Source organism: Aythya marila (assembly GCF_965140915.1).
Source record: "Aythya marila genome assembly, chromosome: 5".
Lineage (NCBI taxonomy): Eukaryota > Metazoa > Chordata > Aves > Anseriformes > Anatidae > Aythya > Aythya marila.
Genome location: NC_139046.1, coordinates 7,681,691 through 7,709,594, shown reverse-complemented (window position 1 = coordinate 7,709,594; position 27,904 = coordinate 7,681,691). Strand labels below are relative to the sequence as shown.

Sequence of the window (27,904 nt, the reverse complement as noted above, 5' to 3'; positions counted from 1 at the left end):
GGGATTTAAAAGAATATTTACAAAACAAAAATATTGATGTCTAGAGCAATGAGTACTTACTTGCAACTCTAACCCGTGCCATCTCCAGCCATTGACTTCCTGCATGATCTTTAAGCAAATTTCAGAATTTGTCAAATGTCTTTTCCCCCCAACCTCAATCATGTTACCGTCCTTCCCACAAGCATTAAAAGAAAGATATCCAAGTATCTTGTTGGAAAACCCAGTGGAATTAAGATCTGGTTTTTAATGCTGACGGTGCACAAGGCTTGGGGTTAATTTTCAGTTGGTTTACTTTCTGTTTTTCCTTAATAATAAAAAAAACAAACAACTAGCAAAGCACAAGAAAAAAACAGCTTTTCACTAGAAGAAAATGTTGAGAAACAAGAAATTAAGTTACTAAGGGTATGCAGACATAAATTTATGGATCCTTGAAAATAATACTACGTATTTAGAAAGAGAAGAATTTTACTTGAACCACAGGAAAATATCCCACTCACTTCATTATACAAAACCAACAGACATAAAATTAGGTCCTAAACACTTACCTTTTCAATTTTATTATTTTTTTTAAATTATCTAGCTGATCTTTTTTTTTTTTTAAATGATCTTAACTTGCTAAAAGTATGTTTTTTATTGTCACTGCTTGAACAGTGAACTTTTTGCCCTCCATCATAGGTGTGTTACCTAGGGGACCGAGTGATAACTCTCAGATTGCACAAGCGTGAAAGGATACGAGGAGTTCCTTCTGTTCTGCACACCAGGTAGAGACACGCAGCAATTACATGGGTCATCTTTCTCCCCCGGGTTAGGTGCTTGCTCACAGCCATCTTGAAAAAATTAAAGGCGGTATCCAGACAGTGTTGATTCAGTTGAAGCTGGTTTCCCAAGTGGTGAATCTGCCGTTTTCCTAGAAAAATTAACAAGGAAAAATAAATTCTTAACAACTTCATAACTGAAGTGCTTTTCAGGGTAGGGTTTGAATACAAAACCAAGAGGGTGGATTTTGGATTTCATCTCTGTATTAAATACAAAAGTTAGAACACAGCAATGAATCAAGTTCCAGGGAGCTACATCATTGGTGGGCCAAAAAAAAAAAAAAAGAAGCCTGGATTTGCACTCCTAAACCGAAATGTATTCAAGCTATGAGCCCTGGAAAATGAAGTTGCAAAGATCATTCCAAGAGAGGATCAAAAACATAGTCAAGACACCTCAGAAAGAAAGATTACACCCCCCTCCCCAAACACAGTTTGAAAATTGGCACTACAGAGCTCAGCTTTTGAAAGCATCAGATCATGTCAGATTTGGTGTTAGCGTGCAAACAAGTGAGACATTTTGCTTCATCTCTCCAAGAGCTGATGAAGTTTGCAGTTCCTCTGACCACAGCCTAAGCCCATAAGGAAAGGGGCTGCTCTGAGAGCCGGTCTGTGATCACCACTGATAGGGAGGCACTTCCTTCCTCCAAACACTTTCACAGCAGTGCCTTCATTTAAGGCTTGGCTGCCAGACTGCGGAGACTCGTTTGTGGCTCCAGGAAAACAAATGGGCCTTCACCCTTAAACAAAATAATAATAATAATTAAAAAAAGAGTGCTTCAGATGATTCATTGCAGGAAGCAGTACAGCTGCTAAGACAGATGTGGAAAGCAAGATTCAGTCCATTCTCACAAGTCCAGCTATAAAAAAGTGCACCGAAAAGACAGCTTAAGAAAAAAGATGGGGGGAAGTCATGAGGAAAACAGTACTGAAGTTCCTCGCCATAAAGGGGTCAGACAGCACATCAAGAAAAATCCTTTAATTCAACGTGCTGGACAGATGTTTCCAGTATGCATATTTACAGGAAACACTCATCTGTTCCCTTCAGAGATGTCAGAAGCAGCTTTGCTGAAGCGGGCACAAAGCTTGTGTGTGCCTCAGCAACCCTTCCTGCAGAAAGCAATGGTGACTGCACAACACTTACCCCAACAACGCCTGCAAACACTGCACTTCTTAATTTTATGCAAATTTCCTACATAATCATCACTAATAACACGGTAAAATGGTTAACCTCTGAACAACCTCCTGCCGAAAGCGCTGGCTCAACTTGGCTTTAATAAAGAGTGACTCCAGAAACCCACCAGGGCCGGAAAAACTCTGGACAAACAGAAGTTACAGCAAAGCCACTGCTCCTGCTCTCTGTAGGGATGGCAAATGGAGGAGATCTCGGTGGTGAGCACAAAGTCACTTGGGGCAATCGGGTACACCACATTTGGATGAAGAAGTAATGACAGGAAGGATACGTCACCTTCCACAGGAGGTACTGGGACAAAAAGCTACCCAAGAGTATTCCAAAGCCCATTAAGTGAATTGCTTTTCCATTAACATCAGCAGGCACTGGACTGGTGGCTTTGATGCCTTAGAGTCTCAAATTCATACACATCTCCCCACAATTAAGATACTACCTAGCACTCTTCCTCCCTGAGTTTTATTTCACAGTCGACGACGTGTGCTCTGAAGCAGGCTCTGGGTTTCTACAACCCTCAGTTAGCAGAGGCCAGTGGGGATCAGCGAGGCTAGAAGAGGTGCCTCCTATCAGCTAAGCTTCCTATTTTATCCCCCAACTTGATCCTGAGAGACCCACCCAATGGAGCAGAAGGCAAGACATGAGCAGGTCCTGGTCTGGCAGTGACATGCAGGCAGAGCTCATGCCTCAGGTCTCCCCCAGTTTGGAGACTGGGACCCCATCTTCAGCCACCCTCTACCCTTTCCTCACACAGGAAAAACAAAGAGCTGTGGACATCCCCAAAGCTTACAGATCCCCCCACCACGGTACAAAAGCGACGGCAGGAGCTGTGCAGCTATCGAGCCCCAGGATGAGGGGACAGACTGCAGAGATTCCTGCTCTCCAAACTTATTTTTCAAGCAGAGACACACTGGATCCACCTTGCCCAGGCCTCTGGGCCAAGAAAACAGACAGGCAACAGAGAAAGAGCCATCAGAAGCAATCCACCATCTGACAGAGCACGAAGCACGGGCAAGGAGAGGCAAGGAGATGCTCCCCTGTGGTTTGTGACCCCAAGGAGTCCAAATGGAGCCCATTAGGGCTCTTAGGTCAGAAGTGCCTTTCACTGGTGGTGTTCTCCATTCTGGTCACACTTCATCAGGCTGAGATGAAGACACAAAGAACTGTCATCTGTAGAGACTTTACGCACTATGTGTAGATGTACAACCACTTAAAAATAAATGAAGAAATAAGGAGAGCTGACCACACCACTGCGCCTCCCCCAGCTTCAGGAGACCCAGACCGGAATCACCTCAGCAGCGAGAGCACGTCATTCCCTCCGACTCAACGTCTTCAAAGTCACAAAGGCAACTAACAGGAAACAATTCCAGAAGTTTTAAAAGCAAAACTCGGACAACACTTGAGTAAAGCTTTCATAACAAACATAAGAGCAGCCAGTGAAGGGCCACCAGCTCTTCCGAAGGCTCCTGGGCTGAAGGCAGAAGGCCTGCAGGGCCAGCCTGGCTCCTCAGGGCGGTGGCACCTGTGGGGTGCAGCCACCACACAAAAGGTGACAAGGAAGCCACGTCGCCACCAGGGCAGCCCAGGGCACACACCAGGGACCAGCCCAAGTGAGCTGGGGATGCAGAGCACAAACTGGACAAGCATCCCTGAGGGGTATTACCCCAGCACCCCCCTGGCCTGTCCCCACTGCAAGGCATTCCTCCTCCCAGGAACTCCCTTCCCATACAGTCAGAGCTCCACACCTCACGGGGCACTCAATAACATTGAGAAAGGTGTTTATTTTTTTTTCCCCCCAGTCTTTCCCACTATCTGGCCTCACCCCCAAGCTACCATTAATATTCTCTGAGTATTTAACCTTAATTTCAAATGTTGAAATAGAATTCATCGTAATCCATCCTAGGCAAATAGTATGCTTGTTTGAATAACGTACACTTTTTTAGCTGAGCTTTTCACCCAGCATCAATATTTTAAAATGCAATTAATTTCGGGGTGGCCAGTCATTGTCTATGGACAAATACCAAAGAGATCCGAGAGCCCAGAAAGGTACTCATCCCTGTTAGGAAATGCTATTTCATTACGTGCCATATACAGCCTTCTGCAGACTAGCAAAGGCTTTAGATCTGTGTGCTGGTACTTCCTCAAGCTGCTCTGCAGTATTGTCAGGCAGACAGCTTGAGCAAAAATACGGCTGTGATTCTGCCAGTGACCCCCCCCAAACGAACAACGTTACGCAGAACAAGCAGCAGCATCTTAGAAGCGACATGTGTCTCGATGACTAACTTGGTTTTGTCCTCATCTGCTACAGAAGAGGGATAAATGTACTATTTATAGCACCATCGGCTAAGATAAACATTTACTTTCAGCAACCAGTCTCCTATTTACCAAAGGAAGATCAAAAGATATGTTGGGTTTCCCTCCTGCCCTGAATTTAACATGACAACAAATTTCTATTTTCCTGGTATCTTATGCAACAACAGCAACAAAAACAAAGAGCTGAGTTACCAATATTAACTGCATTTCTGGATTCCTACACAGGGAACATCAGATCCCTTGTACTCCTCCTGGTTCCTCTACAAATTCAAGAAGCATTTCCACTCAAAAGGTAGCAGCCAAGAGAAGGCAGGTATCAGCTAAACAGTTTTTGTGCCAGTACTGCAGTAGTAAACTGTTGTACAGTGCCCTCAGCTCAGCCAGATGACAACCGAATGGAAATCACAGAGCAATATACTATCTGTTCTGCCAATCTCGCCGATTTGGTATTTCCAGAGCTGAAAAATATAGATGTTATATTTTATTTAACTGTAAGTACAGCAATTTTGCTCTGTTGGCATGTGAAGAGCAGACGTTTGCACTTAAGAAAAAATAGGGCATAAGAAAATAACTCATCAAAACAAATTCTCTATACAGCACTCCAGATAGCATCAAGAAAGACAAATATGAACCGAGACCAAACTCCCATTTGTACTGCCGGTCCTCAACATGAAAAACCCTCGTAGGAGTGCGATGGTATCTACAAGGCTGCTAAGCATTCAGAGAGCCTACCGCAGCAGTACGGGCAGTGCAGGGAGGAACTGCCGAGAAGCTGCCAGCCCTGGGGCTCAGAAGATGAGTAATTCCCTCCAGCAAACCCACGATACTGCAAGCATGCCCACCAGCCCTTGGATGCACTTTCACTCCCCCTGCTCCTTGCTAGCCGGGTGGCATTTTATAGCCTGCTATTTCGTGTTCTTCTCCTGACTATCTCTGGTTTGCTCTACGCTTACCAGCATGGCTTCAATCAGCCCGAAGTGCTGGCTGATACCCGTGCTGCTGGTCTGACCATATGGTCCCAGCGTGCAGCTAGCTGGTCCAGCTCTCTGCAAGGATGCAGCAAGCCTCATGATCTCAGCCAAAACAGTAGGAATATCCAGCATCGCAATGCAATTTATTAGCAATCTGCTCAACCCAGCGTTCACCAGATTACACTGCAGTGTTACAAACTCATCAAATAAATTGAATTGCTCTACTGGCTGGAAAAGAAAAGAATTTACCTTTAAACCGCACCATGCTCTGGGTTATAAAACAATATGCATGACAACTTTCTGACTTTCTTATCCATTATACCCAGTAGAACGATAAAAAAAAAAAAAAAAAAAAAAGCTTGAGAGGACAACACAAAAAACTGGCAACTACCATCCCAGTATTATAAAGTAATATCATCGTATGAAACAGTCATAAATGCATATTGAATTTTTTCTAAATTGCAAGACAAGACGAGAACAAGCAGACAAGGAGACAGAGGTAAAGCACACCCCCATTAGGTACGTTTTTTGTGTATCAGTAGCGTGCAAAAATAGTTTCTTTTCTTGGGCCTTACAGGTCATTGACAGAACCTGGGATTTCTTTTTGAACCAGAAGTAGTTTATAAGATCAAAGCTTACACTTTATGCTGGCCTTGCAATTTAGTGATGGCATTCAAATGGTGTCTGTATCTCTGGGAAAAGGACTAGGAACTGTCTTTTTAGAGGCTGCACAAGCCCATCAGCAAGGTTACAAAAATCCTTCCCCTTCCCTCACCAGTAAAACAGTAAATTTATTTTCCTTTAAAGAGTAAAATAATAAAAAAAAAAAGTCTAGAAACAACAGAAATTTTATGATGTTTAGGACAGATACCAAGCAGTTCCCATTTACTTCTCTAAGGCACATCATACTGGGCAGGGTGAGGAATAGAGAAAGAAAAAAAAGGAAGAGAGAAAAAGAAGCTTGCGTTTCTATAAGCAGCACACAAAATCAAGTTCCCAGGCTACCAAGTAGTAAAGTTTATCACGCTCCTGAATCTGCATCTACAAACAAAAGGCCCTTTTCTGGTTTTAGTTCCAAGTCTACTAAAAAAAGTGTTTCTACTCATCCAATTCCCAGCACGCTGAAAGAAACAAACACTCTCATCTCTTCTCAGCTGATGCCAATCTCAGTGCTTTAGACACGCACGTAAGCCTCAAACCGAGAAGTTCAGATAGGACAGCTGAATTCCTCTGTCCTTTTAGGTCAGAAAATTTACACACTTTGGACAGAGGAAACTTGTTATTACAAAATAAAATGTAGAGGTTAGCAATCACTGCCACAGAAACAGATCTGAAGAAAAACCTTGGTAATATTAAATGCTTACACAAGTGGCAGCTGATAGCAAAACTGCAGCTCCATTTTTTTTATAGAAGCAAAATAGAAAAATGGGGAAAAAAATCAGACCCATTCTTTACAAGCAATTTTCTGTCTTTTATGATCTCGTTACTACAGAAACATCTTATTCTTTTCCACTCTTCAAGAGGGATCATACCTTTTTTTGGATCCCTTAAAAGTCAGTTATGTCAAGTAGCTGCAGCTATTTATTACTCTCCTCTGGCTTCTGCCTGCTCATCCGCAGCTCTTCCCTCCGACCAACGAAGGCCGTACTGCTGCTATTTCAAAGTAGTGCTTTTTATAAGTTTCATAAGTTTCCAGGGAAATAACAGGCAACACACAGCCAGAGCCTAAATGAATTGTTATTACAATACTAAACTGCATCATCAAAATCAAAGCATAAAGATTTCCTCCCCGTCTGCTATTTGCTCGAGGGGCTCTGGAAACTAATGGTACCTGAATTGGGCGATGGAGTCGTGTTAACAGCACTAATCCTTTTCTGCAAAAAGGGATTGTTATGGTAACAAACACTGGATTCTATTAAAGGAAATGATTTGGGTGACTTTTACTTGGGTATTCATTTTCCGAATCTGAATTACTTTATTGACTGAATTTTACGTGCAGATTTCATTCTGCATTTGGTTTTACACTCCTTTTTATTTTCTTGCTTGGAAAAAGCTCACCAGAAGAACTCCCTGGAAAAGGAAAAAGAGCAGTTCTTATGTGTGGGTATCCCTGCATGCTTTGTCATATCTTTCAATTTCAGTAAGTCCCAGCTCAAAGCCTGAATGAATTTCCTGCTCTTTGCTCCATGCCAGGCTTCTGTGCTGTTTGTATTACAAACGAGTAAAACAAACAAACAAAGCCACAACAGGGAAAGTCCAGGAACATCAGCACGGCTACATTTATGAAGGCCGGTCCCAGAAGCCTAATCAAGAGTAGGGTCCCATGATCAAAGACAAGAAAAACATTTAAAGGCCAAACAATGGCGGGAGGAAGGGAGGAAACCGCAGCGCTGACTGCAGCGATCGCACTGAGCCTTTCCAGCAACTGGCACCACAGGCAAGTGAGAAGCAGCTTTATCTCCGCGAGCCTGCAAGGAAAACAGCCAACGAGCACTAAAAGCAGCAGCACAGCAGGGCATTATAGCAGCGCTGACCTAGCACAACAGCTTTAATTTTATTAAGGATGGCTAAGAGGCATTCCCAGCAACACCTCATTCATTGCCTGCAAGGAGAGTGATGGGAGATGCTGGCCTCACCCCCATGCTCTGCCCACCTTCAGCCAAGCCTCAAACCCTGACCCTACTGTTGCTGAGGTGCCCGTGGTCCCTAAACCTGTGTCTTTTTTCCCAGAACAAGCCCCAGGTCCCCCAGGAGAGGTGTGGGGCCTGGGGCTGAGCGCTTCAGAGGCAGCTCCTGGAGGAGCCGGCTGCCACTGGGGTCTCCACGCAATGGAGGGGATCCCAGCCTTGTCCCTGGACGTTCCCACAGCTGTGCCTGCACGACTGGGGGGATGCACTGAAAAAAAAACAAAAACAATTTGAGAAACAATCCTTGTGAAATTAAAAAAAAAGACTTAAGCCAGACCTGTTTAGCCAAGGATTGATGCCTCTACTTTACTTTCTTATGGCCAGAACCACGCTACGTCAGTCCCGACCTGCAGCACTCAGTTCCCTGCCTGCTGACATCCACTCAACCCAGCCGTTCTGCCTCCTGCGGGATCACCCCAACCACCAACTGCAGCTCTCCATCCCTCCTGGTGAAGAAGCCCTTCTGTCGTGTGTCAGAGGCTTGTTCGTTCAGCTACAGAGAGCTACAGCAGGCACCGTCACGATTAATGGCTTAAAAATTCAAATAGTCGTCACTGCCCCAACTACTTCTTAAATATTTGATACTAAGCTACTTTTCTTCCACCTAGAAAATCTGCTGTTAACATCTCTTCCCAGCACTTATCTGTACTTCTTTAAGTATTCATTCCCTCAAATTTGGTCCTTGTGTTCCATTAATGCCAACACAGGTCTGCAAAATGCCCACGTAACTCCCCTCCAACCCCTTTTTCCATTCCCTGATTATAAGATATCACTCCCACATGGACAGGCTCCTTTCATACACAGCAACTGGCCATTTGAATTCATTTCCCTTGCAGTTCTGAAAACCTTGGCACTACGAGTAGTTCCTCTGATTTGCTGCGTTGAGTTCCTGGATCCCTGCTCCCCTTGCAGGTGCTGCTGCAGCCTTGTTCCCATTTTATCCATCTAAACACTACTCTGGGTTCAACAACAGGCTGCTGAAGCCCTAGGGTTTGTTCATGGGCTGTACCTAACCGATTGCTCTCTTTCTCCATCATCCTTAGACAGTAGCTTGCTTGCTTCTTATCCTTAATTATCATTTACTTGCTTTTTAAATCCAGCTAAAGAACTTTTTGCTAATAAAATCCTTACAGAACTTTACTTCTGCTATCACAAGTAGGAAAACCACGCTTGATGCTGACATTAAAAAAAAATACACAGAAAAGCAACACGTGGCTGATTCACTCACATCTGAAGGCACGGCATCACGACTGAGCCGAGCTGAAGCCCAAGCCGTTGCTGCAGGCAGCGCTCCCACCTCCAGCCCGACGTTTATGACAGAGAGGAGGGAACCTGCCCTGCTGAAAATCAGCCTGAAGAAGAACAGAAAGTCAAGTTTTCATTTGGAGCAGCTCCCCCATAACTCAACAAGTGGCCTCCCAAGCCCCGAGCTGGTGGAAGGTGGCTGGGGCGAGGAGAAGTGCTGTCAGCAGCAGCACACACGTGGATCGACTTAAAGCGAATGTGAGAGCACAGCCTAAATGGGTCAGAGAGAAGCGTACACACAATCCCTACGCTTCCTCCCGCTTCTCGGCTACTGCTCCCAGCCCTTGCTGCTCTTCTGATCCAACCTGCTTGCACAAGTCTGACTTATCGCAGCTTAAATACGTGCTAACCCATTCATTTAGTTGTTAGTGCACTGAAATGGGTTTTGGGTTTTGTACGACCCTTTTTATTTCCTGAAGTTTTATCAACTGATTTTTTTTTTTTTTTTTTACTGTTTTAAAGTTGAAACAGCTGGAAGGCCGCACTGCTGGCAAGTACCTGGAGTACACGCATGATTAATATAAGATACCCCTTGCTTATCTGACATCACAGGAGTTAGAATGAAAAAATTAGGGTATCAGGAGCTTTTAGGTCATGGTAGCTATTGAGCATGCAAGGCATCCTTCTGACAGCACCATCAGTTAGGCTATGCTTTAAGCTTCCTCTGTTTTATTTGGACAGTGATTTTTTTTTAATTACACTTTAAATGACAGTTTTTTCTGATTTTTCTATACCTTTATGCACGTAAAGCTTTTTTTCCCCTCCATGCTTACCAATTACCAATTGTTACTCTTGTCAAAACAAGAAATGAAATATTTCTGCTGTCACACAGCATTACTGCTGATCCAAGCACTACGCTCAACCATCCAAAATTTCTATATTACTGCAAGAAAAAAAAAAATTGCTTGTGACATAACCTGACAGTTTGGATTTTTTTTAACTTTTAAAAAACAGTAATTTGAGTATTATTAGAGAGGTCAGAACTTGTTTCCCACCTACAAAGCAAAAAGCATCTAACTAACAAACAACTTTGTCCAATCTACACAAGGAGGAAAATTCAAGAATGCAGCATCATATGCAAGCAGAATCTGTTGCCTATCGGTGAGAGTTGTCAGAACCTTTAAAACAAAACAAAAAAGTGAGGGCTGAACACAACAGGATTCACTGCAGCAGTGGAAAACTTTATAGATGCGCAGGGTGTATAAATCAGCGCAATGTTATCTGCTCGCTGACAGCAAGTTCTAGTGCCTTCCCTGCGGATCAGGGCTTTTGCAAGGCAAAGAGTGAGAACTGAAAACTGACAGGAGCTGTTTTTCAGAGTCCTGCGGACACCGCGGAAGGAGGCAGGAACCCCAGATATTACTGATCCACTTGGGCAAGGAGGCAGGAGCTGGAGGTATCCCCTGGCCAGAACTGCAGCTGGATGAGGGCAAGGAGATGGAGAGGAGCAGAAGCAATCGAGTGACTGCAGCTGAGCAATTACCTCTCCGCTGCACTGCAGTGACTATTAGCTAGAGCCATACATACTAAGAATGTTTTAAAAAAAAGTTTAATCCACCTTCCCTGCTATAAAAGCCAGCACAGCCCTTCCCTTTTCCTGACGAAAGGCTCCTGTGCATCTCTGTAAGCCTTCCCTACCCTCCTCATCCACCTTTTAATACTTATCTTTTATTACATGCCTGAGAATTTCCTTGTCCTCAGACACATGCAGAACAATTTTGCTCCCCTAGAGTTCAGCTCCACTCTTCTGCATGCCAGTTGTTCTATCAAAATACAACCGGCAGTGGTAAATTATTTCCACTCCCCATCGTCCAACTGTGCAGGCAGAGAAAAACCTTACTGACAGAGACTAACACCGCTTTGCTCGCAACCTGTGCTCGGCCTTAAGGTTGCTGCTGCTGCTGCTTCAGGACTGGAAAAGGCCTGCAAGCCTCATGCTACTTCCAGCATCTGGCTTGGGGGTTGCCTTTTTTCTTTCTTTTTTTTTTTTTTTTTTTAAATGTATTTGTTTTCTCCAATTCTACACGCAAATGTAACAAAAGGCCCTCTCTCCCCATCCAGACCATACCCAGCTGGCAAACACGAATGACACAGTAATTGCAAAAGTAAAAACTTCATAAATATCAACTAATTGGCAAATTCCTTAAGCCACCTCAAAAAGGGAAATGCGGAGAAAAAGCATCAAGGGAAAAAGGACGCAGAGTGAAGTAGTTGGAGGGGGTGTGAAGAAAAAGAGGCAGTTATTAACAATATCAAAGGGATAAGAGATAAAACACGATCTAAAAATGGAAGCAGAAAGAGAAGAAGTGAAATCAAGCTGGAAAAGGCACAGAGCCATAACAAAAACAAGAAAGATTGTATTAGGTTAATACTTATTTAAGGTATTTTTATGTGAGGCTGACAAGAGCAGTCAAATATTTCATTCCTTTATCTAAAAGGGATAAGAAGCCCAGCGGTTAGGTAAAAGAGCATCAATCTTTATTCGGGCTGCAGCTAAAGAATGCAATTCTGCCCTCAGTTTGTCCCTGGCAGCTGAGTCCATCAGCTACTGATAACGAGGAGCATGAATGTGAGGGGGCTGCTCTCCTTTACTGCTACAAAAGGCCTATTTAGATCAGAGCTATGACTGCCCGATAATTTTATCTGCGCACAGCCCCTACACGATGGAAGAAGTTAGGGACAGAGCTTCAACCTCAACTTCTGCATTTCCTTCCTTTTGAAACTAAAAATAAGTGAAGGTTGCCACAAATCTCAGCTAAACAATGAAATAGATGGGTGATGCTATTTATCAAACCGCTCTCTTGTGCTATCTGCTTTGGCTTGGAGTTGAGAGGAGATTTATGGCCAACGAGAGAAGGCACATATTTCAGACACAGTCCTACGTTTCTTTAAACAATAACATTTATGTAAGTCAGATGTACAGACTGTTCCAGTAAAGGGTTAGAACTACAATGCCATCTATGTATTCCTACAGAGCCAACATGTCCCTCTCGGAAAATATTTGGCATATTTGAGCAGTATCCCTCTTTATGTATGTAATCTCTTCCATTTATAAGAACCTATGCGGCACATACAATATACCATTAACAACTTTTCCAGGTGGAGCAAATTATCCCCAGGCTTTACTTTCCTCAGGAACCCCAAACACCCTCAAATTAAAGAGGGAGAACGTGGTGGTGGGGGGACAACGACGACTGTGAAAGACCCAGGGATCGAACGTCCAGCCTTCATCACATCACTGAACATGATTTGTTAAGAGAGGAGCAGAAGATCAGTAGATTTCTGGAAGATAATGGAAGTTTAAACCATAAATAGAAATGTACATGAGCTCGTGACTAAGACCTAATGACATGAACTTAAAGGAAAATGTAAGCACCATATTAACAAGAACTTACCACACAACTCATTGGACCTCATAACAGTTTCCCAAGGGAACTGGTGGAAAGCCCCGCTGCTTGGAACAAATGAATCCAGGAAGAGCAAGACACAAGAAAAACCACACAGCATGGAGCGATTCCATAGAAGAAAAATAGGCCGTGCTGATTTCCTAGGTTGAAGTTCTCATGTTTTTGCAAAATTGTAAAGCTTAAGAGAAAGGGGCAACTTTCTATGACAGAAACATTGTGTGCTCTGAATGTACAGAAGAGGAGGAAACATCCTCCCCCCACGTTCCCAAAATTGCCATCTCTGCTGGCTCAGTACAGCAGCATTTCAGCCCGTTTGCAGTTTGGTAGCACATCAACACAGACCCAAGGGCAATCTGACAGAACAACCCAGCCTGTAGAGCAAAGATCCACCTACTCAACTTCCCACCTCTTCAAAAACCTTTTCCATAGTCACCACTCCATTCTAAATTAAATATTGCATTAATGACACTTTGAGCAAACCAACCAACAACAATAAAAACACAACACCACTCAAACTGTGTGGAATTTCTTCCACAATCAAATCTTTAGATACCAACTTCCTTGGCTCTTCTAGATGATCCACCTACCCCCTGGGTGCTGGTCCTTAGTAGTTAAAGACAATTTCAGGTAAGGACAATTACATTCTCCTCTTCACGTGCTAAACCTCAAAGATCAACTGCAACACACTTTTCTGTGCAGTCTGACTCCAAGACAGGATGTGAGATTACCCATTAAACATACATATCCAGGACTAGATGCATTATTAATTCATTTCCCCCTAGGTAATATGGCATGGTGAAAAATAGCTACCAGAGAACATACTGACTAAAGACTTAAACAGAAATCAGTGGATTTACGTGATGATTGCTATGCAGCAACCTAACGGACCTCATTAAAGGAGATATGGATTCTCCTCCCCTGACACCGCCACTGCTCCTACAGGGTAGGCACTGATGTTTCACACAAGGAGGAATATTGATCGTAACCTATCTCAAAAATTGCTCTTATACCAGTCATGAGAATGATCTGTCTCAATAACATCCAAGCCTGAATCAGACAGGTGTTAACTTTTTAACATTTTTCTCATTAGTGACAGTGTTTCGATTTCTTTTTTTCTTAATAAGCTGGCTATAAAACACTACCTGCCTCAGAGTTTCCATTTGGTAGGTGCTGTAAACACCAAAATTAATTTTTTACTTTTGTCCTCTTTGACTTTGTGGAGCTACGCTCAAGGAAGCTTCCCTTAGGAATCACTTAACATCAGCATCATCTTGAACCTAAAAAAAACACAATGTATTGCTTTGGTAGAGTCCACAGAGTAAGTTCTACTTACTAACCTCTTAAGACCCACAAGAAAAAAAAACAACTCTTCAATCAACTGCCTGCCTCGGATCTGTTAACGCTACGAGCGGCCTCCTCTCTGAAGGCCTCAGAGGTTGTACCGCTGTACTGACCAACCCCAAGGACCCCGCTTCCCTCTGCAGAACAATCACAAACTGGCTCTTTCTCCTTCCTACCTTCTGTATTTCACTCTAGAGCAGTAAGAAAAGACAGGCAGATGAAATTTAGCCTAGCTCTGTTCATGATGACCCGATGTCTGTATAATCACGGGCCCGGCCGACAAAGTAGCTCCAGGACGTGCAGAAGTTAGCATTTCCGTATGATCAAACGCCATCCTGCTACTTTATCACACAACAAGAGGTATAGGCCCCACTTTGTTTAAACCAGCTTTAATTATCATAAGCTTCAGCACTCAACTTCCTCCTGAAAGCCATGCTCATGTGGAGGGGGAGCTGACCTTGGCACAGCCACACATTTCTGAGGGCTCCAAATCCATCACGGGCTCAGTTTCTTGTCACTGTGCCTATTATCCTTTGGAAATAGGAACACTCCAAAACTTCAGCGCAGCATTTTGTTCTAAGTGGCTGCTATTACGCTGTCTCCCTTTTATGTCTTCCTTCCCACGGACTAAATCAGGAACGGGTATCTGACTAAGATCCCTCGTAGCTTGACAGTGAGTGACTGCACCTGGAGGAGAACACAGGCGGCTCTCCGCACCACACCATGGAGGCAGGTCCTCTCTTCTGCTGTGAGACAAAATGTTCCATGGGTACTCTCTGAAGAACTTGACTTTTGTTTCCATGTCACCACTTAGACTCCCTCGTACTCTGAAGTTTTCTTAGGGTAGTATTTAGTGTCACTGTAAGCTCACAACTTGACTTTCCTAGCACGACAAGTCAACGTTTCGCAGAAATCCCAAGCAACCTTAGAGCTTTAGCTCTCTATGCCAAAGACCTTGATTAAAAAACAAACAAAAAAACCACAAGCTTCTCAAGAAAGAGACCTACCCACACATACAGTAGGAAAAGTGTCTAACCAATGACAAAAAGAACACGCAAGCAGCCCTGCAACCCTTCAGAAAGAACATTTTTTCCATTCCCAGTTCTGCACAGCCAGAAATAGTCTCCTTAAGGACATTTTGGCACCCTATCTTCCATCAACGAACGGCAGGTTCACTGTGGACTGAGAACAGAGACAGAAGTACGTTTATGACCACAGGATGCCAAACAACTTTATTTTGACCAAAGCCACAGATACCCGCTTGCTCTCAAGAAAGAAGCTGGCAGCAAGCAAGAGTTAACTTCCAGTATAGGGCCAGCTGGAACAACACAGACCACTCAGACAACAAACGTCACCTCACAAGCACCCTGGATTTGTTCCAAAAATCACTTGAAAAGTGGTATTCTTCCTTGACACGCTCAAGGACTGATTCAGCTTGCACCAGCAGCAGTATTTTTCTCTAGTGCATGGTAGGAATTATAGTCTCTAAATCTATTTTGAGATGATTTTGAATGGTCTCAGGATCCATATTTTCCCACCGTATCATTAGGAAAGCTGACAAATTATTTTCCCGGTATTTAAACTTTAAAACAGAGATTGCATGCAGCTAAAAAATATCAGACTACTTCATCACCTCCCACCCCCCAAAAGAAAGAAGCCTTTAGGTACAGAAATACATTTTCTGAGATGGAAAGAGATTGCACTTGCAAAGCTATTCACCCACATTAGTATTGCTTATGAAATCACTTACAAGATTTCAGTTGACATTGAATAATTTTATTTCTAGCTACTTCCCTGAGCTCACGGAGCTTTCCCGGCCACGGAAATAAGCAAACACAACACCTGCTTGGATTTGGCAGGCTGCATGGGGCTCAGAATAACAAGGCAACCCCTCCGAAATCTTCTTCATTTACAGATGCTGATTTGCGGATGACAGCTGTGCTCACCTTTGGAAATGCGGGTGAATTTGGATTAGCAAATGCTGACAATTCATCTCACATTTAAAATGGAGGCTGCTAGTTAGAGAGGGGTGAATGATAAACTAAGGGCTACTACTGATTTCCTGATTTCTCACACAAAGGCAGCTTCCTCCATTTCACTTCACAGCAGACCTAGGGGAAGAAACAGGAGAGGTATCATATAAAAACCTCAGCCTGAAGACTAGGTGCAACTGGAGCAGCTTGGTCTGTACTGTTAATCATTTGTATTTGGCAAGAACATTTTCCTAATCTGTCAGCAATTAGATTTTTTTTTTTTTTTTTTTTTTTTTTACTTTCTTTTAAAATAAGAATTCAGGTAAGTATTAGAGGATGAATTTTGAATTTACCCAAGGCAGTTGAAAGGGGAAACCCCCAGCCCCCTTTTATCCTCCCCCCCCCAACACACACCTCTCACACCAGCTCCCAGCACTCCTCACATTTTGTGCTAAGCCACTAACTCAGAAAAAAAGAAAAAGTGGGCAGTTTCCTAAAGACATCAGTCTGAGCAAGGAAGGGAAGTGAGACACATGCAAGAAGTACAGCAGCAAGCCTCGAGAGCAGTTCCACAGCATGCAGCTCCTCCGATTTATCTAAGACGCTACCCAGAGTCTGAAAGCAGAAGTTTACAGCTGTCTGCACTGCCTCATAACGTGCAGTATACATATTCTATGAGCAAATTAATCTCTTAACCTGATTTAGAAAGCATCTTCTCCCACGTAAAAGGATCTCCTTAAATCTAGGCTTGCACGTGCATGCACGTGTCCAAAGGAACCAGAAATGCCCTTCTGCACTGGGGGCTCTGTAACACCCTGAACAAACAAGACAGCTTCCAATGGTTAGCACCCATGCTATGCCCCACGAGACTCTGCAGTGTTTTTGTCTCCCTTTTAGACAAGGCAATGTGATGCTTCCCAAAAGGCCAGAGCATCAAAGATGGCTGTTTTATACATCAGTTCTGCAAGGACAGGAAAGAGGTTTTAGCACCTTCAGGTTTAGCACGTTCTGTATGACCAAAGTAGCTCGGTACTACCTCAGACCAGACCTACTGCTTGGTTTCTGGAGAGCTACCCATTCTCAGAAATTCATCCAAAACAGGCTACAAAGTGAAGTGCAAACTACTGAACCCTGCACAGCTCCCTTTGGAGCAATAATAAGCTCGTGATTCCCACCATAAAAATAGCATGGAATGTTTTCCCTGAATAGGGATTTATGGAAGTCATCAAATAGTGCACATAAAGGTACAGATGTAAATATTCATGTACTTTAATGAGTGACAACCGCACACAAGAACCTGTGTCTAATCCCTGTACCAGAACCCATCCCTGTATACCCCTGAAATCTGGAACTAAGATCCTAACCTGCTTCCTCAACATTACACATCTCATAATATACTGTCCAGAAGTACTAATAATCAACTGTGTAGTTTCGGAGTACATGAAGGAAAAAATATACTGCCTTACCCTAAAAATCCAAACTCTAATTGATTTTGTTAAAAAAAAAAATTCACAGGTTCATTAGCATAATATTTCTTAGGGAGTCACACAGTTGAAGGTAATTAGCCACTTGCTTAGCTGCATGCAGTGCTAATGGCCTTTCTTTGAAGAAAGATCCACGTCTGTTTGATTTTTCTATTGCTCAAACTTAAGAGAAGCCTCTTTCAGTTGAAGCAGGAGTAATCTGAGCTGACTTTAGAACAGCTAAGCAATCAATTACCTTTTCACTTAATTTATGCTGTGTTTGTTTGGGACAGCTTTGTCTTAACAGTATAAAGGCTTTAGATCTAGGTGATTAAAGCCAGATTTCTAGATACATATTTGGGATCCTAAAGAACAATGGCAAGCAAACACAGCTCCTGCTGACATCCAGAGGAGGTCTAAAGAGCACAGCTCAAAAACAGGTTGAAGCATGCTGAACCTAACATCCTACCTACACAGCAGCTTGGGTTCAAGGAGATCTTGCTGTACTTTTTCTCTGCTTTATAAACATCATTTGCTTGTAATTTCTATCAGAAATTAATCAATGCATAGTAAAATAAATAAGTGTGAAGCAATACAATTCATTTTTGAAGTGTTACATTCTCAATGTAGGAAATCACAACTAAAGTTATAGCCACGCCAATACCTTAAGGAGAGCTATCCTTTGACAACCTTCTCTCTCCCACAATTACTTAACCTTCCTTCATTTTACCTACACATTCAACAGTACTTAGGCTTAGTCTACATGGGCTAGTATTTAATTGTCCGTATTGTCCAAAATTATTCAATTACTTGAATACAAAAAGACCCTACAAATCTTCACTCGAAGGAACAGTTTGCAACTTTTTTTCCCCCATTTCACAGTTCATCCGTGAATAGCCACTTCCACAGAACCTTTGGAAAAAAGGAACTTTCTTTACAACGCTAATTACTATAATTACTATACAGCTTTAGAAAAAAAAAAGACTATTTTGTGTGTATGAAGTTATTTTTTTCCTAGAAAAAAGAAGGGGAACATGACATGTATTGAACATATTAAAAAAAAGTCACTTAGCCTGATTTTTATTTTTTATTTTTTGTCTAAGGAGCCTCCTCCCATAGGAGGCTGGAGTTCTTGCCTTTCAAAAACTGTAAGGTTAAATTAACTGCTATTCAGGAAACAGGTTATTTTCAGCTTATGAAGAGACATCACTCTTCATTCTTCAATCTTTGATAAAACATGCAGTACTTGCATGTTATCCTCCCTCATTATCTAATGAGGAACTTCATAAGCTCATCACCCAAGTAGAAATCACCAAGGCTACAGCCCAGCTACAGTCCCACACACCCAGCACGCAACCTCTTGCATTACCCCACAACTCCATTTTTACAGCAGGAACAACACGTGGGAAATTCACACCGAGCAGCCAGAAGAGCAAAACCAAAATTCTCAGGAAGAGCTCTACTTTAAAGACATGATTAAAGAAGAAAACAGAACTCTTTCTCGCCACTCCTCCCATGAAATTACAGCTGAATAATTACGACAACGGCATTTTCTTTTAGAATTTGAACTCTATTAACAAGTGCTTGTATCCGTGTGTAACAGCACCACCTGGCGACCTTCTTTAGTGCTTTATAAAAACTGTACAGTTAAGGTACAGTAATCAGCAGAGAAAAACATTTTAGTTCTGGTTCTGTGTAATTTGGATTCTTTTCAATTAGAAATACATGCACTTTTTATCAGTAAATAGTAACATTTTATGATTCTGCTAAAGAAAGAGCTAAACACCAGCTGATTTCTGCTGGTAAATAGGGGAAAGCTCTTGACACAGCAACAGCCAATTTAGTAAAATTCTGGAATTCATTCAAATGTTAGAGTATAACAGGTTAATGAACTGTTTATTTAATGGTTTGGTTTATAGTTCATACAGACGAAAGGCCACCTCAGAATTAGAAACCGTCAAGCCTAAGTTATTAAAATCACTTGAAAAATCAAACTGAATGTCATGTATGCTATATATTCTAATTGATTAAATATATAAACAGAATTAGCATTTTGGTCCTAACGCATTAAGAATTTTACTGCTGTTCCAGTGGAGTATCTCAGAACAGCTAATACATGTTGCTGAAAAAATCCTTAGGGATCCTGACATGAAAAAGTACTCCCTGAAGACGTAGCGAGCAACAAGAATTCTATTAGAGTGGAGCATTTCTTCTTCATCATTCCTTTTTAAGTTGCGACTAAATTAGCACAGCCTGCACACTCCAGGGTGTGTGCTGGGAGGATGGAGGGGGGGAAGCGGAAGATATAAAGGCCTGAGGCACTTCAAGCAGAGAGCATCCATCTGCCAGCAGCAGTCAATGAACAGAACATTTCTGAAAGCTTCCCACTCATATTAAGTCAAGCCAAAAGAACAGAAAACACCTTCCTTCACTCTGACTGCGCAGGATTGAACGTAACAGGACGGTGAGTTATAAATACATGTAAAAATATAAAGGAGAACAATGTGGTCCTGCGTTCAGCCTCTCCTGCTGCAAAGCTGGTTTAAGAGGCTCATCTCTGTAGCATCCATTCCCTCATCTACTCTATGGCAGCATGCAGAGGAGTGAAACGAAGTGAAGCAGGAAAAAAAGAGTTGGTATATTTATTTTTTGTTTTGGCTGGTGGGTTGCTTTTATTGTTGTTTTTTTGTTTGTTTTTCTTGTGTAACCCAGGTATTTTCACTGAAAGGCAGGGAACAAACCGGCTTTACTGCTAGGCATGTACCATGGAGCCAGCCTCCAGAGCTGTAGCTGTACAAAGCGAAGGCTTCGGATAGCAATACCACTTAAAGAAGTTCCCAACCCTTTACACAATACCTCACTGCCACCCGTGCACCACAGCACGTCAGCTCCCAGGCTGACACAACTACCCACAGGAGCACAGCAAATGACAGAGATCACTCAGGTTAAAAATAACTTGCATGCATGCACAGAGTTGTCCTGGTTGGGAAAGTTTGTTTGTTTTTTAAACTCCTGAGGGGTTTCTGTTGTTGCTTTGTTTTTCTGGGTGGGTGTTGGATGTTGGCCAGTCTGCCACTGTGTTGGATGTGGGACCCTCACACGGAACATGTTTCATATCTGGTAGAGAACCCTGTCATTTCTACTCATTTGTAACTAATAGCAGCTGCCTTTATGTTTGGGTCTTTCACCCGTGTACTACACCTGTCTGAGAAAGGCTGGTGCAGCAATACAGTGAGCAGGAGCCAAAGCCTTTCCCTGAGCTACCTGTGAATGGCACATACGATGGCAGCCCTCATCCATCTGGGAGAGGATGTTGCAGAACCAGGAGGGCAACGAGGACGATCAAAGCTACAGATCAGCTTCTGCATGAGGAACGAGACGAGAATGAGACGAGACGAGTGGGGAAGCACCACCACACGCACCGCTCTGATACTGCTCCCTCAGCCACCGCAGGATGCATGACAGACGCTCTGCCAGATGTGCCCGGAGGTGTTACTGCATCCCTATGAGAGGGATGCACACAGTGTGCCTGCATGACCTGTGGCAGGCAGGCCGGAGCTGTCACCTCCAGGATCCCAATCCCACGTTGAATGACACCTGCCGGTTCCAGCGCTGCAGCCACTACGTGCTTACACTGACACCATTCACCATGACGTGGAGAAAGCAGCTCGGGATCACAGCTTCTTCGCCTCCAGCTGCACAGCGCAGGTGACAACGAGCACAAGCATGTCTGCAAGAACTTAAACAAGTAAAACTTCCTTTTAAAAGCAATGTACACAGACCCTGAGTTTACTCTGGCGTTTGTTAATCCCGTAGCACAGGGGTCCGGAAGGTCAAGGCTGGGGCCATTACTTAGGAACAGCCGTCTTCCAAGAAAGCTGCAACAGCTCCATCAGCAAGTCATGCTTGCAGATCCTCAGGCTGAGATAACGCTTCCCTGCACTGCTTCAGCACGTGAAGTAAGGAACTAGGTGCTATCAGGGAACAGCATTAAGAAGAAACAAAAGAGTTCTCCCCCTCTGGGTTATATTATGGTATAGCCATAGTGCCTAGAAATGACACAAACACTTCAAAAATCACGTTTAAGCATTTAAAAACAGTCCTATGCCCTGTAAGTGATGTACATTTTCATGATAAAAAAGAGTGGCAGCTACAGAGAACTGAAATCAAAGCTACGTTACTCAAAGTGCATTTTAAACTTGTCTAACAACCTTCCACAGCTCAAATGGTTTAATTCAGAAGCTGGTTAAGAGAGGCAGCACGGAAATTCATAGACATTACTAGAGGGGTGGGGAGAAAGGGGAGAGAGGCAGTTACCTATTCTCTGTCACAGTGTGCAAGTAGGAAGCTAGACCTATTAATATCCAAGTTCACCTCCTTATGAATGGTACTATAAAAAGTGAATGCTTCAAAAAACATTAGCCCGCTAGATAAACTGTCTTTACTTAAAGGATTGCTCTCGGGAGAAACGACAGGTTCCAATTATCTACAGAAGGCTGTAGGGAGATAAATCTCTGTCAATGAATCCCACAAACGTGCTAGGTATTGTCCTACTCTGTGTCACATAGACATTGTCAAAGTTAACGGGGAAAATTCTTAAGATACAAGACACCAAAACCTTAATACCAAGTAAGAAATTTCACAAGCGTGCATTTCTTCTTTTGTTTGACAAAAAGAAGCAGAGATCTGTGCTTCCCTGGCACAACAGTTTTCTTGCCCACAGCCAACTAATAAACTCAGAGACAGAGAAGAGACAGGAGAGGAGACAGAGCACAAGAGTCATGAAAGACGCCTTTAACGCCAGTCAGAGTCAGGCCAACTCAAAGCGGCTGAACACCAAGGGGTTTTTTGGTCTCAGTTAATACAACAGAAAGCAGCTCTTAACTCCTTTAAGACTATTTTTTTCTTCCTAATTTTAAGAACAATCTTGAAAATTAAGAGAAAGCAACAACAAAAATTGTCCTGAGTCTACATACAGATGAAACCAACACCTCCAAACTATTTTGGAAGTCTCTTCTAACTTTTCCTTTTTCTGGATACGCGAACACATGAACAGAGTAGGGAAGACAAAGCCTGATGCATGTATTCCAACTGGTCAGGATGCTGTGCTGAAAGTTTTACTGATGTTTGCTGATGGCAAAATCCAACCATTACTGTACTTCCAGCAGATCCTCTACTGTTAACTTGAAGAATCACAGCCCCTCTTCCCTGGAAACCCTGTGAGGACAAAGTCAGCAGGACAAATCATATTTTTTGGAATAACTTATCACTGGCTACAAAGTGTTTTTCTGCCTGTTTGGTTTGTTTTTTCTCCTCCCCCTCCCCTCCCCTTTTTTAAATAATATTTCTCAATTAGTGTTTCTTCAAGTCTTTGCTGAAGAAGTTCCCTACAATCCCAGAAAGCTGGAGCTCTGAGAAAGATGTAAGCTGCTGAGATACCCTGAAGGTCAGCCAGCAGAGCCTCCAGCATCTGAGCTGTGGGCTGTACTTTTGGGACTTACCAGAGCCTGCATCAGGGCAGAAGACCAGGAAAGCCATTACCTACTGAGATTCAAGCAAAACTTAGAAGCACAGAGGAGCGACACACTGGAACACAAGCACAGCAGCCCCATAACAACAGAAAAATTCCCTGTTGAAAAGTTATGGGATAAGTAACAGTGATCACAAATATGGAAGGACAAAGAGGTTGGGAAAAAACACATTCCTTTTAAAATTCTTCCATTAAGTTATTATGGTACCAAAGATTTAACATCCCAACTCAAAACTTTTCTGCTTTCCCAACTCTGTAGCATGTTCTGACCAAAGAGTGAGAGCAAAGGTCAAGAGACGCTTGTGCAAGTAACAAATATGTGAGTGTTATGTCTGAGACCCATCCATGTTAGCAGAAAGGATGAATCTACAAAATAGAAAGAGGGAAAGCTGTGAGTGACCTCAAAGGGGGAAGCTTGAGCTTGTTAACATGCAAAAAAACAGGACAGTAGGATGTGATTCAGCAGTTCAGTTTTGACCATGTTAGGTCTCTGTCAAGATGATCCCCAAACACAGACACCAAAGCGTAGGATTCATCACCCTTATCCTCAGAGATGAGCATCTGAGCTTGGTCAATCCAGACTTCCTTTCGGTGAGTGAAGAGGCACTTCAAAGAGTGAGTCATGTATGACTTCCTTTCAGGTCACTCCTTAATCACACCCTGAATCTGTCCACCTCTGCACAGAGACCCTCAGTGGAGTTCAGGACAAGGAGCTCACGCAGACATCCAAGATTTGGCAGCTGGATCCCAACCTACCATGAACTTGATGGAAGAGGTATGAAGTAATTAAGATGTTTTCCAGACTAAACAGCTGCACTTAGTAAGTAGAAAAGATTATCCCAAATGAAAAAGGAATCATACATCCTCCCCAAGGAGACGTGGCAAAAGCTGACACGCTAAATGGAAAGATGAAGAAAATGAGTTAAATAAGTTCTTAATTACAAAGGACTAATAAAGGGACAAGTCAATAGATCAGTCAAAGAGGGTAAGACCAAAGCAATGGTCTGGCTAAAAGAGTAAGTCTTTCAAAGCCTTAGCAAATAAAAAAATACATGACAAACCCAGACAAGGAAAACTTTAAACATTGATTAGTTGAAGAGGAAACAAAAGAAAACGCAATGGGGGTACTAATCGAAGGTGGAAGGATTGAGACTAGCTTGTACCACAACAGAAATGAAAGCAAGAAGGACAACTAAGTATAAGGCAGAGAGATTAGACTCAAAGTTTCATTACTGAAATCAAGGCCAGATACATTTGTAGCTGATAGACAAGGAAGAGCCAAAGAAAAGATTGCACTCAGCAAAGAAAACAACCAGAAAGGATTTAAAGACCATGCAAAACTGCAAAACTACAAACTTGCTGGGAATCACAGATACATGGTTGGACAGGTAGCATGACTGGAATCGTAAAACGGATGGTTACAGGCTCTATGGGAAGGACAGACAGGGAAGGTGGAAGGAGAAAAAGAGGTGTTCGTTTTATGCAAAGGAACAGCCTGAATCATGGAATCATAAAGGTTGGAAGAGACCTCCAAGACCCTTTGGTCCAACCATCACCCTACCCCCTAGCACCAGTGTCACCCACTAAACCATGTCCCCAAGCACCACATCCAGCCTTTCCTTGAACACCCCCAGGCACAGTGACTCCACCAGCTCCCTGGGCAACCCATCCCAACGCCTGCCTCCCCTTGCTGAGCAGAAATCTCCTTATTTCCAACCTGAACCTCCCCTGGCACAACTTGAGGCCATTCCCTCTAGTCCTAAACGAATGCATGAAGCTTTGCTGCAGAACAAGTGCCAGGCCGATAATGACATCGTGATCCTGCACAGTGCCATTCTGTACTGACATGTTCTTGGGGCCAACTTGGCTTCAGAGCAGCTCACGATTCCCACTGGTCTTCAGCACTTCATTTTCGGGTCTCACAGATCTCTTCACCAGAGTTTGGAGGAAACTAAGTACTATACATGGCAGACAAGGACTGAGCAAGGGATCACTTAGCAAACTCTAGATTCACAAGCCCACAGGATTGGATGGGATATACCTGAGGATGCTAATGGAGCTGGTAAAAAGCAGTATCTCTAAAATCTTTAAAAGGTTGTAGAAATTGAGGTTCTCTGCGACTGGAAGAATTACAAGTGTTTCAGACTTTTCTTCCAGAGGAGGAAGTAGGAAACCACAGGTGAGTCAGGCTCCCCTCAGCCTTAAGATCATTAAGAGAGACCTTAAAATGCCACAAAATACAAGCTGACAAACCTCACACAGCTCAACAAGGCAAATGCAATTATTTCTTTTTGCCAACAAAGAACCAGCAGCAACAATACAGGCTGGGGATTGTTTGACTAGGGAATAGCTTTGCAGAAAAAGCATCTGGAGTCCTTAGGGAATGATGAACGTGACTGAGCAGCACCCGATTGCAGTGATGAAGGCTAACTCTATATTAGAACTGCATTATTAAAAGCACAGCCAGCAGGTCAAGGTAAGTAGTAGTTATCCCGTTCCGTGCTTGTGAGACTGTATTTTGAGTCCTTTGTCTGGTTCAGGACTTCTTTGCACAAGAAAGGCATTGACATATTGGAGCAAGTCCAGCAAACAGCCGTTAAGATGACTGGGAGACTGCAGCACATGATGTGAGGCCAAGAGCTGGATTTGTTTGGTCTTCAGAAGAAAAGCTAAGGGGGAGGTCTTACTGGTGTCTTCAGCTACTCAGTGGGGGGTTATAAAGAGTCAGATATGCACAGCGAAAGGACAAGCAGCAAGAATCACATTAAATATAAGGGGAAAAAATCTCAGTGAGGGTGGTCAAGCATTAGAACAGGTTGTCCAGGGAGACTGCATCATATCTATCCTTGGGGATACTCAAAGCTCAGCTGCACTATGCCCTGAGCAGCCTAATGCAACTTCAAAGCCACCACTTTGACTGCAGACCTCCAGAGATCCTTAAATTATTGTATGATTCTACTCACTTCTGCCCCCTTGTTGTTTCAGGTTTTGTTAGATAAAGATGTGTTCTCCAGTTCTCTTCTTTGGATACATCTGTTCTTCATGCACATAATATATTGTCCCGGTATAATTCACACTGGACAGTTCTGGTAGGAAATAGGGCCTTCTATAATCACTTGCAATAAACCAGCTATGAAATTAAGGATGACAACAAATGCTAAAGAATTAAGTAAATAGTTTAAGCAGTCAAAAGTGCATTAGAAAACATCTTCAGAAATGCCTTCCCATGTAGAATTAAAATATTGTTAGCTACATTTTGGCATTTAAGAGGACTGAGGGAAAGCACATTCATTTAAAGTAATGATTAAAAACACAGCACAACAGTTCAGAAATTGGATTAAGCTAGATGCAGCTGCAATCCTCAAACTTAGTTTTAACCAAATTTGAATATCTGCAACTGAAGCTTTCAAGTTATAATCACACCATTGACCTTCCTTCCCCTCTCCCTTTTCTTTTCAGCCACTGAAGACTATTGAAAGTATCAGAGCTCCAAGTCAAGAACAACTCCCTTGTAACTATGGATCTGACATGGATATAGTGAGAGCAGATTGCCTGCAAGGAAGCAAGAATAAACCAGCTATTTAGAGAGATTATGTAATGTAGCAGAGCTGTAAAATGAGATTTAAAGAGACAGAACTCTCCATTTCAGCCCTGTAAATGCCCACAGAAGTTGGGCAATCCTGTGGCAATTTGAAGAGGCTCAGACAACAAAGGAAAGTCTTGTCACAGGGTCCCCTCTCTGAGCTAACTCTTCTCTCACTGCTCTTCTTTCTCACAGAAAGAAGACTGCGTGGTTATTTGGTCAAACCTTTTAAAAACAAAGCTGAAACACCTCTCCGTATCATCTCACAGATGTGCAGGCTTTTACAACAAGAAGGAGCTCTACGTGAGCAGAGATGAGCCATTCTGTGGGCCCGACGTTGCAGAACTCGTGGAGCTTAGCCTGCTCAATTAGCACAGCGCAGCACACTGAAAATCAAACTGGTAATGAACAAACACAACAGTATTAGGTCTTTCTTGCATACATATTTTAAACGAGTGTAAACAAGACTCCAGTTTTTATAACTGCAGCCAATTCCTCACCAAACACCCACAAACATCAGCTGGTTCAGTAAAGAAAGGCAGAGAATATGAACTGCCACGCACCACCACGTTATAAATAGCGAGGAAACATACAGCAAAGGCATGTGTGATAAGGGAGACTAGTGGCGTGTATCCGATATTCTTACACAAGCCTGGAAACTGTAAAACCTTCAGGGCTTGCCCGTGACTTTCTTGAGAGCATACATGTAAGTACCAATGCACAAAATAATGATTTTGCAGAAAAGTTTCAAGCAGTTGTTGTTGGGAGACTTTACTTTGGCATTGCTTCACTTCAGAATGGAGGAAAAGAAAAAAAAACATGAGTTACTACTTTAGATATTCTAATGAAAAACTGTTTTTCATCTAATTCTAAACATCCCTTAATTATAACCCTCAAAAGATGGCAGCATCGCACATTTAGCCAACCCCAGCTGCTTTACTGGGGATTAAATAAGAGACAGTGAGGCCAAATCACATCCCTTTCACCTCCCCTGAAAAGACAGACATTACAGGCAGGAAGAATTTGGCCCAAACTACATGGGGGAGGGAAGTGCAAGCAGGGGGAGGTTGTTGCTTTTTAAAAAAACAAGTTCCTGCTCCGTTGCTGGACTTCTCCCCGGATCATGTCAAGCTTGCAGGTTGCTGGCAAGCAGACCAGGCACGCTGCGAGACCTGCCAGCACGCTCAGACCACACACACGCGCTCCCAGCTGCTCTCAGCCACCAGGGACAACCTCCAGAGCAAGCTGGGCTCCCTTACCCATTGCTGCTTTCCACAGAGCCCGGTTCTTCCCTTGGGCAGCAGCCTACACAGAGCAACATAGAGAAGGACAC

The 27,904-nt window shown here is 43.0% G+C and overlaps 1 protein-coding gene across 2 annotated transcripts in view; it reads right to left on the bottom strand.

The window, feature by feature from the left end:
- The window catches only part of BRF1 (BRF1 general transcription factor IIIB subunit), a gene marked incomplete at its 5' end in the record, with an annotated part of 165,170 nt that overhangs the window by 122,091 nt on the left and 15,175 nt on the right, over window positions 1-27,904 (bottom strand). For both annotated transcript variants that reach the window (XM_082760963.1, XM_082760964.1), the window contains one exon: window positions 734-907. In XM_082760963.1, coding sequence (XP_082617089.1) covers window positions 734-907 — 174 coding nt within the window. The remainder of the gene's footprint in view (window positions 1-733; window positions 908-27,904) is intronic.